Source organism: Acartia tonsa, chromosome 11 (genome assembly GCF_053477335.1).
Source record: "Acartia tonsa isolate MP-2025a chromosome 11, ASM5347733v1, whole genome shotgun sequence".
Lineage (NCBI taxonomy): Eukaryota > Metazoa > Arthropoda > Copepoda > Calanoida > Acartiidae > Acartia > Acartia tonsa.
The window spans coordinates 30,265,909-30,279,581 of NC_137270.1; the positions used below are offsets into that span (position 1 = coordinate 30,265,909).

Below are 13,673 nucleotides of genomic sequence, written 5' to 3' on the forward strand. Positions count from 1 at the left end.
AGCTTCGTATTATAGCCAGCTTTCTACGAATATAAAAATGTACAATCATAAGATTAAAACTAGTTCTTTTAGCCCGTGCCTTCGGCATCTCGGGGCTAAAAAAAACTAGTTTTAATCTTATAATTGTACATTCTATATCCGCGGAAAGCCGTTTATAATACGATACGAGAAATAACTATTCCAGTATAGCTTCGAAACCGATTAATATCCGCTGGAATATAACCGGTTCTAAGCCATACTGAAAATCATGTATTGTATCGTTATACATACAGTTTCTACGTATATAAAAATGTACAATCATAATATTATAACCAATTTTTGTTAGCCCGTGCCTTCGGCATCTCGGGGCCAACAAAACTGGTTTTATACTTATAATTGTACATATTTATATCCGAAGAAAGCTGTTTACAATACAATGCGATAAATAACTATTCTTTTCCTACCTTTCATATCAGCTCTACCCAAAGGAATCATCCAAACTGGACACCCAGATTTGTCGTAACCGATAAATCCACCAGGATAAAATTTTCTTAAACAATTGAAATTTAGAAATTAATCAATAAATAATTTGTAGAAAAACTTTTTTTTGTAGTAACCCTCTCCATCCACCCCCTACTACAAGATAATGGGGAGGACAGTCAGCCCTATTTTTTCTGTCCCCTCAAGACTTACACTTCTTAAACGTGGTCAGGTAAAGAATTTAATAACAAATAATTCAGATTTCTAACTTTTTTTTGTGTATACACACAGACAGAAAGAAAATCAGGGAAACTTTGATTATTAAAATAAAAATGTTAATTCTAGTCCATACCTTAAAACTTCTGGAGGCCTCCAGTTGACAAGATATTGAGCTCCTTTTACAAGACACCATTCCTTAAAAATTTGATTATTTGTTAATTGCATAATAACATATTTCGTTTTATACAGTATTAGAGACAATACGTGGTTGATTGTAGCTGCCGTTTTTTGAAAAGCCGCGTAACAGTGGCTCGAGTAGCTGCGACCGATGTTAACATATGTTGACGTTGAGGTGGCTTTTGAAAGCTTATGGTGTCGCAGCTAAATGTGACTGCGGCTGATACCGCCGAGCTTTGTTCAAAATCATGAAAATAAAAATATGACAGTTTTTAAAAAATTTGTTATGGAATATTTTAATCTAAAATTAATCTTCTAATCTACAAATTCATTTAATTTAATTATGTTTTTAAACATTTGTGTATATATATATTTGGAAGCTTATGAAATTATCATTTTCTCAACATTCATTTTAGAATTGATTTGATTAGAGAAAAGAGAGAAAATTTTGTAATAATTTATAAAAATTAATTTGAATTCTTTTAATTTTATTATTATCAGTCATTTAATGCAAAAGTAAAAACGCGCGTGATTTTTGTCCATCATTTGTTTTTTGTAAGATTCGTAAAAACCAATAATTTTCTAAGTCAGGATTAACATTGCCTTCTCCCTACCCTATGTATGTATTTCTAATCCAGAGAGAGGGGAAAATTTGCTGCTCATTACACTAGTCCCCAAAGTTTTATAATAACGTTTTCTTATTAGTTGGCTGAACAACTTTTACTAAATTATGATTGGTTGGTTTATTAAGTTGAGTGTTCAAGCGTTTTAACCACTAATTTTAATCTACAGAAGGGGTAATTGTATATGTCATCATTGGGGATTTACATAAATTTGTTGGTCATTGTCTTATACCTTTAGATTCCTGATTTCTAATTCATGTTCTATTTATTTATAGATCTGATAGAATTTATCAATCAATAAATAATGGGAAAAATATATTGTTGACAAGAATGGGCTTTACGCATTGCAGCGAAATTAAAATAGAATATTTACTTATGAAATTATTTAGAGAAAAAGATCATGAAACATTTACGTTATTTTCAGCTGTTGTTGGGGGGAAACACAAAATAGAATTGGCGGCCTTTATTTCCGCCCCCCCCCACAAAAAAAAAAATATTATTTTAGATTTATTTAAATTGTTGGCTGTACCTTATTCCTAGATTTTAAGCTTTCAACAAAAAATTCTGTTAATCTAAATGAATTATTGTTCCAAAATTTCTTGAGAAATTACCCCAATCGTTTTAAAAATTCAGTTATTTTGTTAGAACCCATAAAAAAATGTTAGTTATGTAGAAATAATTCTTTGAATCTACTGAAAAAAAAACCAATTATATTCTATCAATAGGACAGAAAAGAATAACCCTATATTAAAGTACCAGGATGTGTGTGTCTCCAACCTGCAAAGAGAAATCAGCCCCTGGATAAAATGACCTCCCCCCCCCCTAATTGTTTTAAATTTTTTTTTTTCAATCTGAAGTAAAAAATAGATATCGAATTCAACTCACCCCGCTTCAAGTCCCCCTAGATGCCTCTAGGGGCGTAGCCGCTAGTATTACATAATTATACAATATAAACTGTAAAACTTAGATAAATTGCAGAATTAGGAAGTTAGGTAAGCAGTTAATTAAATTTTGAAACAAAGCTTGTTAGGTAATTTTGTGTTTAATGATATACAATTTATGCACTAATAACACAAACACTTTACTTAAATAACAACGTAATAGAAAAAATACTTTACCATTAGAAGTTACCAATATTTTGTCAACTTTTTCATGAAAAAAAGTAACATTTAATTTTAAAGAAAATAACAGTAAACTGTAATTCAGAAATCTTTTTTTAACAAATTATATAAATTAGATAGATTATAACATAAACATGTAAAATGAAATTCATAGTAATTAATTAGATGCTAAAAATTTTTAATTTTGCAAATGTGGTTTATTTATCAAAAATAAGATATTTATTAAAAAGACAATTTGTTCAGATTATTTTATTACATAAATTCAGTAAAGTACCTTAATTCTTTTATAAGGGGGAGGTAATTTTCTAGTAAATTCCGTAAAGGTGTGTAAAGGTGTGTGTGTTATAAGGCCTAAAAATAGTAGTAGAACGATAAGGTGCTCCCTATTGTTCTATTCAATAGGGAATACAAATATATAGAGCACCTTATCGTTCTACTACTATTTTTAGGCCTTATAACACACACACCTTTACGGAATTTACTAGAAAATGACCTCCCCCTTTGTAAAAAAAAATTGTAGATATACAAGGATTACAACATCATTAAGTAGCGTATTGAGAAAAAATTGAGAAAACACATTTTCAATACAGAATTTTTATGCATTCTCTAGCAAAGCAACGTTCTCAGTTAATTTTACCTCCGAAATCCTCAAAAAATGTTCTACTTATGAAATCATCATCATTGCCTTTTAGTTCTCGGCAGAACGTAGGCCATGCACAATGGTTCTCCAATCTTCCTTTTTCTGGGCACGTTTTGAGGCATTGCTGAAAGATGGAATTTTCTTTTCTTTCAGTTCACTTAAGAGTTCCCTCCTCCAGGTTGTTTTTGGTCTACCTGGTTTCCTCTTTCCTACGTGGGGGTTCCAAGTCAAGGCTTGATTGGTTATATCATCATGCCCTTTCCTTAGAGTGTGCCCCAGCCATCTCCATTTTCTCTGTTTTATTGTCAGTATAATGTCTGACATATCACTGCGCTCTAGAAGCTCAGCATTTGTGATCTTATTAGGCCAAAAGATCTTGTGGATTCTCCTTAGACATTTATTGACATATGTCTGTAGCTTGGAGACCACTGCTGTGTTTAGGAACCAAGTTTCAGCCCCATACAGCAAAACAGAGAGAACATTTGACTTGAACAGTCTTAACTTGGTCTTTATGGAGATGTTGTTGGAATTCCAAATTTTGTTCAGGCTGGCAAAGGCTGTCCTAGATTTGTTAATTCTAGCTTTAACATCTGTTAGAGTGCCTCCAGCTTCATCGATTTTACTTCCAAGATACTCAAAACAATCTACATCCTCAAGAATTTGGTCTCCAATAGTAATTGGTTCTTGGGAATTTGCATTTAATCTGAGTATTTTGGTTTTAGGAACATTTATTTCTAGTCCAATTTTCTTGGAGGTTTCAGCTATCCTGTTAGTCCTTCTTTGCATTTGACTTCTATTGCTTGTTAACAAAGCGATATCATCAGCAAAGTCCAGATCTCCTAAATATTTGGGATTGCCAAATAGCTCCCAGCGAATGCCATCATTACTTTCACAGTTCTTCATGATCCAGTCAATGGCAAGGAGGAAAAGGAAGGGAGAAAGAAGGCATCCTTGTCTGACGCCTGTTACAATCTCAAAAAAGGTTGATAGTTTACCTTTATACATTACATTTCCACCTCCTTTATGATAGATAGCTTTAATGATATTGATTATCTTTTCTGGAATGCCATAGTGTCGGCAGATTTTCCAGAGAGATCTTCTGTCTAAAGAATCGAATGCTTTTTTGTAGTCAATGAAGTTTACAAAAAGCTCAGAGTTCCATTCCTTGGATTGCTCTATGATGATTCTTAGAGAGGTTATCTGATCAATAGTGGAACGGTTTGGTCTAAATCCAGCCTGATTAGGTCTTAGCTTTTCATTAACCTTCTTCTTTATTCTATTAAGAAGAATCTTACTAAGGATACGGCCAGGTACTGAAAGGAGCATTATCCCTCTGTAGTTTCCACATTGGGTCAAGTCTCCTTTTTTGGCTAGTATTGAGATATGTCCGTTCTTCCAGTCCTCTGGGCATAACTCATCATTCCATATCTTTGTGATCAGAGGTAGGAATGCCTCAGCAGATGTATCTAGGTCTGCTTTTATGACCTCAGCTGGTATGTTATCAGGTCCAGCGGCCTTGTTATTTTTCAAACTTTTAATGGCCTCCTTGATTTCCAATAGATTTGGCGCTCGACAGTCAATGTCAAGTGCATCTGAGGATGGAATCTCAGTTTCTTCCTCTGGAACTGGAAGATTCAGCAGTTCAGTGAAGTGCTCTGCCCATCTATTTAGAATATCTTCATCAGTTTTAAGGAGTGAACCATCCTTGTCTCTGATGTGTGATCCTGATTTGTGTACTTTACCTGCAATGCTCTTAGTAATCTCATAGACATCTTTCATTCTATTTTGATTAGCAGCATTTTCTGCTTGCATAGCAAGGTTTTCCAAGTGTTCTTTTTTGTCAATTCTGACACTTCTTTGGATTTCCCTGCTGAGCATCTTATACAGGTCTTTATCTTCTGGAGAGTTTCTGGAGAGTGTCTTTTGTCTTACCTCTCTTCTTTGATCCATGAGATCAATGGATCTTTGAGTGATCCACGGCTTTTGGTTAGCCTTTTTGAAACCTAATTTTTCTTGGCTAGTATCATTATAAACTTTTTTGATACCTTGCCAAATATCTTCAACTCCATCATCCTCTTGAAGAGTCAACAACTCAAATCTGTTCTTTAGAGTGAGCTTAAACTCTTGTAGCTTTTCAGAGTTTTGAAGGGTTGTTAAGTTATACTTTTTCCTGGGGTTAGGCTTTGTGTCCTGCTTTTTAAATCTAAGCCGAACTTTAGAAGATAGAAGATAATGGTCTGAATTAACATCAGGTCCTCTTTCAACCCTGACATCAAGGAGAGAACCTTTAAAACGTCTAGATATACAGATGTGATCTATCTGATTAAAGGTTCTTTGATCTGGTGATCTCCAGGTGGCAGTATGAATCTTCTTGTGTTTAAAGATGGTTCCACCAATGACAAGTTTGTTTTCAGTACAAAAACTTACAAGTCTATCACCATTGTCATTTTCCTTGCCATTACTTAAGCCTAGGCCATATCTGCCCATGACTTCTTCTAAATTCTCATTATTACTCCCCACTTGAGCATTGAAATCTCCTAGGAGTATGGTCAGGTCCTTTTCTTTATGACCATTCTTAAATACAGAGTCAAGCTGGTCATAAAATTCGTTTTTGACCTCTGTATCTGCTTGTTCTGTAGGAGCATATGCTACTATTATTCTCAGATTGATGTTTTTATCTGAGGATTTGAAGTAGGCCTCCATGATTCTTGGACCATGGGGTTGCCAACTGATCATGGCCTGCTCTGCTTGCTTGGTCAGCATAAGAGCCACCCCTTGGTTATGTCCTAGATCCTCATTCATATGGCCTGAGTAAAGTATTTTCAAGCCAGAATGATGTTTAAACTCTCCATTATTTGTCCACCTTGATTCGGTGATAGCCAGGATATCAACCTTGGCTTTAAGCATTTCTCGGCAAATGTTTTCTGTCTGGCCTGACTGAAACATTGTCCGAACATTCCAGGTGCAAATTTTTGCTGGTCTGCGGGAATTCAGAATCATCCGCCTGACTGGTCCTTTAGCGGTTTCCCAGCCAAACATCATATTGTTGTTTCCAACCTCTACTTCGTTCCCGAGCCCAAAGTTAAATTGGTCTTTACTTTGTGCAGATTGAACGTGAGCAGGTTTTTTCTAGGGAAGGATTGTTAGCCCCACCCAAACCCCCTGAACTGGGGGAAGTGACCAGAATTCAGTCTGGCATCTACCCTAGGACCTTTCCAGCACAGTAGGACTCTTCTGGTGTAGCTTCTAGGATCATTGATGCACGGTGCAGGATGGACGGCGTGCACGTAACTGGTCTCCCATCCCTAATCTACTTATGAAATAGGAAGCTTTAACATCTCTATAAATAAAATCTATAGATGGATAGAATATTATAAGATTAAAGAATTAAGTAAAGAATAAAGGCATAGTAAAATTTATGAATAACAAAAGCCTGACAATTATGTGCAATAATTTTACTTACAGCTCTCTCTTGAATTATCTTCTCTGTGTGTTCTTAGACTATATTTTTCTAAATTGTGAGATGAATGGAACATGAAATTCCAACTTACGGCTTGAAGGTGAAGTAAATCTATTCAGAGACACAGTGGACAACGTGCTGTTTATCACACTTGTCTCCAAAGTTTTATTATAACATTTTCTTGGCTTAACCACTTTGGGGACTTTAGTGAATTTAGATTGGTTAGTTCATTACGTTTAAAAAGTTCTAACGTTTCAACATCTAATTCTAATTTATAGAAGGGGTAATTTTGTGTATCATCATTGGGGATGTACATTAAAATATAGACTATTGAAAAAGCTGATCTATCTATCCATTTATTTTTAGAAATATGAGAGAAGAGTAAATAAAGTCATTCATTAATCTCTTATCTAATTAAAACTCAATATATTAATCAAAAGAGCAGAGTCAGATTTTCAGTGATTTAAATCATGTAATGTTTGTGTGTATTTCAGTTGTCTGAAGGGTGTCAAAATTTTTACATGCGCAAAACCCTGTGCATGCCACTTATAAAGTTACAATGACTATATTTTATTTTAGGGGAAAATAATTTTGTTTTCATAATAATGTAATATAAATCTGAATTAATAATTCTGAATCCTTTTTTAATTTTTGTTTTAATCAAAAAAGAGATTAAGAGAGGGTTTTGAAAGGAAAACACACTATAAAAAGATCCGGATATATAGATATAAAAAAATTAATGAAAAATATTATTCATTATAAGGGAGATATCTTATTTTTACATATAAGTTTTGTATTCACAAGTTTTGTCGAAGAATGTAGTTTATATAAAAAGGGGGGGGGGGGGGTGGATATAACATCTATAAATAGGACAACAAATAACCATGAGGTTTGTTTTGAAATTTAGTTTTTTATATGTCATGGAGTCGCGCCTGCGTATAGGCTAAGAACTTTTAGAAGTTTGTGATATGTTTTATATGTCATGGCCTGCGTATAGGCTAAGAACTTTTGGAAGTTTTTGAAGCAGTGGCGTACACAGATATTCATAAGAGGGGTGTGAAACCAGTAGGGTAGAAAGGCAGGCCTTCCCAATTTAAACTGTAAATAAGTGTTGTTGCACTTCTCTAACCCCAACTGCACGCCACTGTCTGGTAGTAAAACGTAAAACAACGAAATTATAGTTATTTATTTCAAATACGCGTAAAAAGGATAGATATTCAAATTTAATACAGAGTGTATAAAATAATATGTTTTTTTCTTTAAATACTTAATTCAAACAGTTTAAATAATTGAACAGATCAATAGAAATGCGTTGTTTTTATCTTATAGATAAAATTATAATCAATCAAAAATACCGAAATCAACAAGAAGCGCAGTATAAAAGTAATTTTGAAAAAGAATACTAATAATTCAAACAGTTTAAATATATAGATCAATAGAAATGCGTTTTTATTATCTTAATAAATTAAATTTTATCAAATCTATATAAAAAAAACACAGTATAAAACAAATTTTACTGAAATTTTATGAACACAAAACTATTTATTTTTTCCCTTTATCATCTATTAAAGATTGAGAATACATACGTAAAAACCCTATAAAGGGATAGATACAAAAGACCAACAGAAAAATCCAAATTATAAAGAAGCTAGGCTAGTAATAAACTTTACAACAAAAAAGATTTAAGATGATAATACAAAATGTTAATGTCTATTTTTGCTTCAATTTTTACACTTTTACAAGAGTGTAAAACAGTTTTGTAAGCAAAAAGTATGAATTATTCATATTTCTTGTGAAGTTACAAGGAACAATTTATTCATAGATAAAATGTTTATCTAAACTACTCTATTACTAGTGTATTATGTCTGTCCGTCCGTCGACTGTATTTGGGTAATATTGATTGGAAAAGGAAAAAGTCTACTTCATCATTCCGAAATATATTTCAAGTAAAAAAAACTCATAATCAATCGCATCTCCTGTGGAAGAAAATCAAGCAATTTTAGCTTTTTCGTTTTATCTATTATTAGTTAGGTTCAAAAAGGATATTGTAAGTCCAAGGGGGCTACTACTGCCCGCAAGGGTTAAAATAAAATAAAACCTAACCTTAGAAAGTTTGTATCCTTTCACTGCCTCCTTCAAATTAAACTAAAATATAAAATAGTTATTTATCGCATCGTATTATAGACAGCTTTCCGTGGATATAAAATGTACAATTATTACGAAAAAATTAAGACCAGTTTTTTAGCCCCGAGATGCCGATACAATATATAATTTTTCAGTATGAGTATGACTGAGAACTGGTTCTAATCCACAGGATATTCATCGGTTTCGGAGCGATGTTGGAAATATCTTACTTTTTTTAGAAGCTCAGATACTTTATAACTCTTTATGTCTGTTTGTTCTACATGACTTACTCTTCGACAGAGATATTGTCTTTATATCATTTGAAACTAGATTTACCGAGCTGCTATAAACATTTGTTTTACATACATAGTTGCGGACATAGTGAGGAAACCAAAGCGTTATAGAACACGCTTGCGTGATAAAAATAAATATATTTTAAAAATCTACAGAACGAATTTTTGAAGTCTAACCTGTGTGGATCTCAACCATCTGAGGGCAACGAAGGGATCTTCATCAGTACCAACTAACTTTAACATATCTTCCACACTGTCTCTTTCTTCTAGATAGATAGATAGATAGATAGGTAGGCAATTTGACAAACTTGAAAGAGGTAAAGAATAGCATCAACTTATTCTAAGAATAATTCTTTCAAACAATCCTAACAAGTAAGCTTTTGGTTTGTAGCGAAGAACCTTGTAACCACTGCACTGGAACAATATGATTCTCCTTTACAATTTAGCTTTTCTCAGGTCCTGTGAAGGTTTTTTACTATTTTGGGGGAGGGTACTACCACTTTCCCAAAATAAAACTACCCTAGAAAAAAAATACCTACCAAAATTTTTTTCATTTTTTCTTTTTAAAACTAAAATTGAAAATTGGCATAGGCAGAAACCAAAGCCATTCCCCCTCAAGTGCCCCAGAAGTGCTTTAGGGGCGTAGCCGGTAGTGAAAAAAGAAATAAAGAACTGGGCAATAAGAGTATTACAGATAAACATAACAATCAAACAAAATACTTAAAGAGTAGCATCACTACGCTAAATTAGATATCCACTTTTTCGACAAATATTCCTAAAATTTTAATAAGCAGAAATATAGATATAGGAGTTCATAAATAGAAAAGTTGAGAGGAGAATCTTCTCATAGACACAAACTTATTCTGAGAACATTGTTTAAAACTATTGTTACTAGAAATATAGAACAGAGAGATGTAAAAAAGTTGCGATAAGAAAAATGTAAAAAAAAGACGTTAAAATAAATAAATAAATTCCCCTGAAGTTTTTTTAACGATAAAGATTAATTGCTTTTATTAATAGTAAACTAATTTTAAATAAGACATCTAAGTAGGTGTATCCATGGAGCCGTTTACTAGATCTCACTGAAACATTGGGCTGTTTATTACACTAGTCCCTAAAGTTTATAATAACGTTTTCCAATTGTTGCAAACTTTTATTGGTTTGTTCTTTAAAATAAGTGTCTAAACGTTTCAAATACTAATTAAACCGTGTTCTTATTCGTTGGCTTAACAACTTTTGTGACTTCAGTGAATTTTATTTGGTTGCTTCATTAAGTTAAGTGTTCAAGCGTTTTAACCACTACCTTTAATCTATAGAAGGGGTAAGTTTGCGTTTCATCATTGGGAATCTACATCAATTTATTATCCTTTAGATACCTGTCCTTTTCCCAAAAAAATCCTCTTATACTAATGATGATAAGAAATTGTCATGAATATATTTAGTGTCCAATCAATTCCACATTTTGTCTTTACTGAAAATTGTCAAATAGTCGCAAAACAAAAAAACAACAGCAAGTAAATAAAAGTTTATGATATGATGCAGGGATCTAAAGGGATAAGACAATGGATGATTAATTGATCTACATTACAAATATTATCCCTTCTGTAGATTACAATCAGTGGTTGAAACGTTTGGACCCTAAATAACTAACCAAAATCCAAAAAAGTCTCCAAAGTTGTTAAGGCAACGAAAAATAAAACCTTATTAGAAAACTTTGGGGTCAGGTGTAATAAACAGTCTATTGTCCCCTCTCTGGTTTCTGATGATTTGATAATAAATCATAAAGTGGAAGTGATATAACACCAAATATTTCTAATAATACTAATTATCTAATTACTAGAAAATATAAAAGGAAAAATATAAATCATATTTCACGTCATCACAACAAAAAGGTTCTCGTGGCTATTTTTAGATATATTTTCCACTTTATTTAAACCGGCTTGATCCATGCTGAAAAATCATGTATCGTATCGTGTTATATAAATTATACAATTACAATTATCCAAGAAAATTAAAATAAAAATCAATATAACATATATTTTCGTACTTTTAAAATAAAAAAAATGTAAAAAAAAGACTTCTATTACTGTTAGCATCCTGACTATCAGCAAACTTAATCTTTATTTTTATATATAATAACATGTCTAAATTAACGAATAAAAGCTATCTATCTCGGACGGACGTACGGACCGACGGACGGACCGACCCTAATTATAGAAAAGCTTCGCTTTTAAAAGCAAAACATCTTTTTCTATTTTTGGGTTAATATAAAAAGATATTAAAATATTTCTCAGTATCAAGGAAGTAATATAAGTTTAATAATCTTTTTTTCCTGTTATGAAAATAAAAAATTCAATGTTTTCCACGAAGTTGATTCTTAAGATTTATTTAAATTGTAAAAAAAAACCGAAATAGCTGGTTTCGTCGTATTTCACATTAGCTTTTTTATAGGTTATTTTAGTCTAAGTTAGGTTAGGTAAATGTTAATGATTACGCGCAAGGTAAGAGCCCCCCCCCCCCCCCCAACCGACAGTGGCTAGAAATAGGAAAAAAGCTACTTCTTTTTCTTTCTACGATCCAAAGATTTTTTTTAAAAGATTCATTTGTTACTATTAGGACTCTTGAAAGTATTGAAAACGTAGAGCGTTGCCGATAAGGTGGTGGGTTTGAAACCAAGAATGGTTCGCACATTCGACTGTATGTTATACTGTTACCCAAAGATTTATAATCACGTTCTCTCATTATTATTACACTAGTCCCCTGAGTTTTATGATAACGCTGCACTATTCGTAAACTTAAAAACTTTGGGGACATTTATTATATTTTGATTTGTTGATTAATTGAGTTGAGCGTCCAAAATTATTCAACTAATAACAGTACTATACAAATACATACAACCTACCCATGTGTGAAGAGTAGCTTTGCTACAAAATTATGTTATCTCAAAGAGGCGGGGATGCTGTCCATAACACTCCAATGCCAGGTCCAGCAACCCAGAATAACTAAGGGGAGCCAAATGACTCCTTCTCTATCCACACCCGAGGTATTAGGATAAGTAACACCCATCAGACAACAAAGTCTTTGATTGCACGACCTTTGTCTGAGAAGTCCTAGCTGTGCATGATGATGAGTTTATGGGCCAAGGCATTCAGCCTACTGAAACTCATTATGTCGCACACCTGACATTTTCAGCAGTAAGAACCATTTTTTACGTGTTAAGTATGACGCGGTGTCGGGCCGAGATACGAACCAATCACCTCCCCGACGACGAGCAGATGCGCGGCATGTTGAGCCATGGTCGCGGGTTATATTACTACCTGCATCAATAAACTCTAAGCTTCTGGATCCCAACTTCATTTCTGATATCTTCTTCAAATCTGTTACAAATTTGTCTTCATTTAGATTAGAAAAGAATACTTACTTATATCTATGAAATACTGCAATTATTAGACATAAAATATATGATGGTTCATCTGATCCTAAAATTCGTAAAACTTGAAGTAATTCCTCTCACCTTTGTTTATTTTATGCATTCAAGTAATACATGTGACGAATTTTTTTCATGATATAATTATATTACTGTTGCGCTAACCATGGATTTAATTGTCATTGTTTTTAACCAATGAAGACTTTCCTATTCTATGAAAATAATCTTGACAGCACTGTGTATGTGTGTGCGACATTTTAGACAGGTTTTTTTCTGAAAAAAAATTAATAGAATTAGTGAAAACAAAATAAAGAATGAGGACAAATAATAAATCCGGTGTTTTGGCTTTTCCCCTAAAATTGTCTTGTTGATCACAGAATCCCTGACCTCCTTATTTTGAATCAAAATTGAAAATAAGGTTGGAATAATTTTTTGTATGTTTATTACTTTATGCTTTAGGTCAAATAAGGTTTGGTTTTATTTGGTAATGGGTGGTTAGATTGGGTTCTCGACTAGAACTTTGAGGAAAATCACAGTTGTTTTTAAAAGATTTTTATATTTATTATTGGAAGATTTTTTAGAAAACAATTTATTTCATCACCATAAAGATAAGAATAGTCTAACTTTACTATTAAAGCCAGAAGGACATACAGACCTATACAACTAAGAAAAGCTTTGCTGTCAATCAATTTATAAAAATAACATTTCTTTTTGTTTTCCTGTTTTTGTCATATATAGGTCATATAAGATTAAATATATGTTGTTGTTGTTTTTTATTGAACAATAAAACTATGATTGCATTTAGAGGAAATATGAATATCATAAATTTATATTTGATAAGAATACCTATGTATATCTTTCTACTAGATTTTATTCATTGAATAAAGGGGGGTATATTGTCTGTCTTTATGTACCATTGTATGGAAAGATCTCGCTAACCGCTGAATAGTTAATCTGATAAGCTAAAAAACATAGAGTTTATAGCCTAATTTTTACATCTCCAACACTTTGATTCCAAGATCTTTGTCCTAACTGTATAAGGTAATAAGTTGCTTGTCACCAAAGGCATTCCGACTACTCTTTCTTTTAGTGTCTTGTGCATGACACAGAAGCAGTATATGCCATTCTAA

The 13,673-nt window shown here is 32.7% G+C and overlaps 1 protein-coding gene across 1 annotated transcript in view; it reads right to left on the minus strand.

The window, feature by feature from the left end:
* LOC145332945 (uncharacterized) overlaps window positions 1–12,871 on the minus strand; it is a 42,155-nt gene extending 29,284 nt beyond the window's left edge. The window contains exons 1-6 of the mRNA XM_080178061.1: window positions 12,751–12,871; window positions 12,434–12,493; window positions 9,294–9,382; window positions 8,803–8,844; window positions 812–873; window positions 444–529 (exon numbers count right to left, since the gene is read on the minus strand). Coding sequence (XP_080034187.1) covers window positions 444–529; window positions 812–873; window positions 8,803–8,844; window positions 9,294–9,382; window positions 12,434–12,493; window positions 12,751–12,799 — 388 coding nt within the window. The 5' untranslated portion in view covers window positions 12,800–12,871. The remainder of the gene's footprint in view (window positions 1–443; window positions 530–811; window positions 874–8,802; window positions 8,845–9,293; window positions 9,383–12,433; window positions 12,494–12,750) is intronic.
* Window positions 12,872–13,673: the final 802 nt, after the last annotated feature.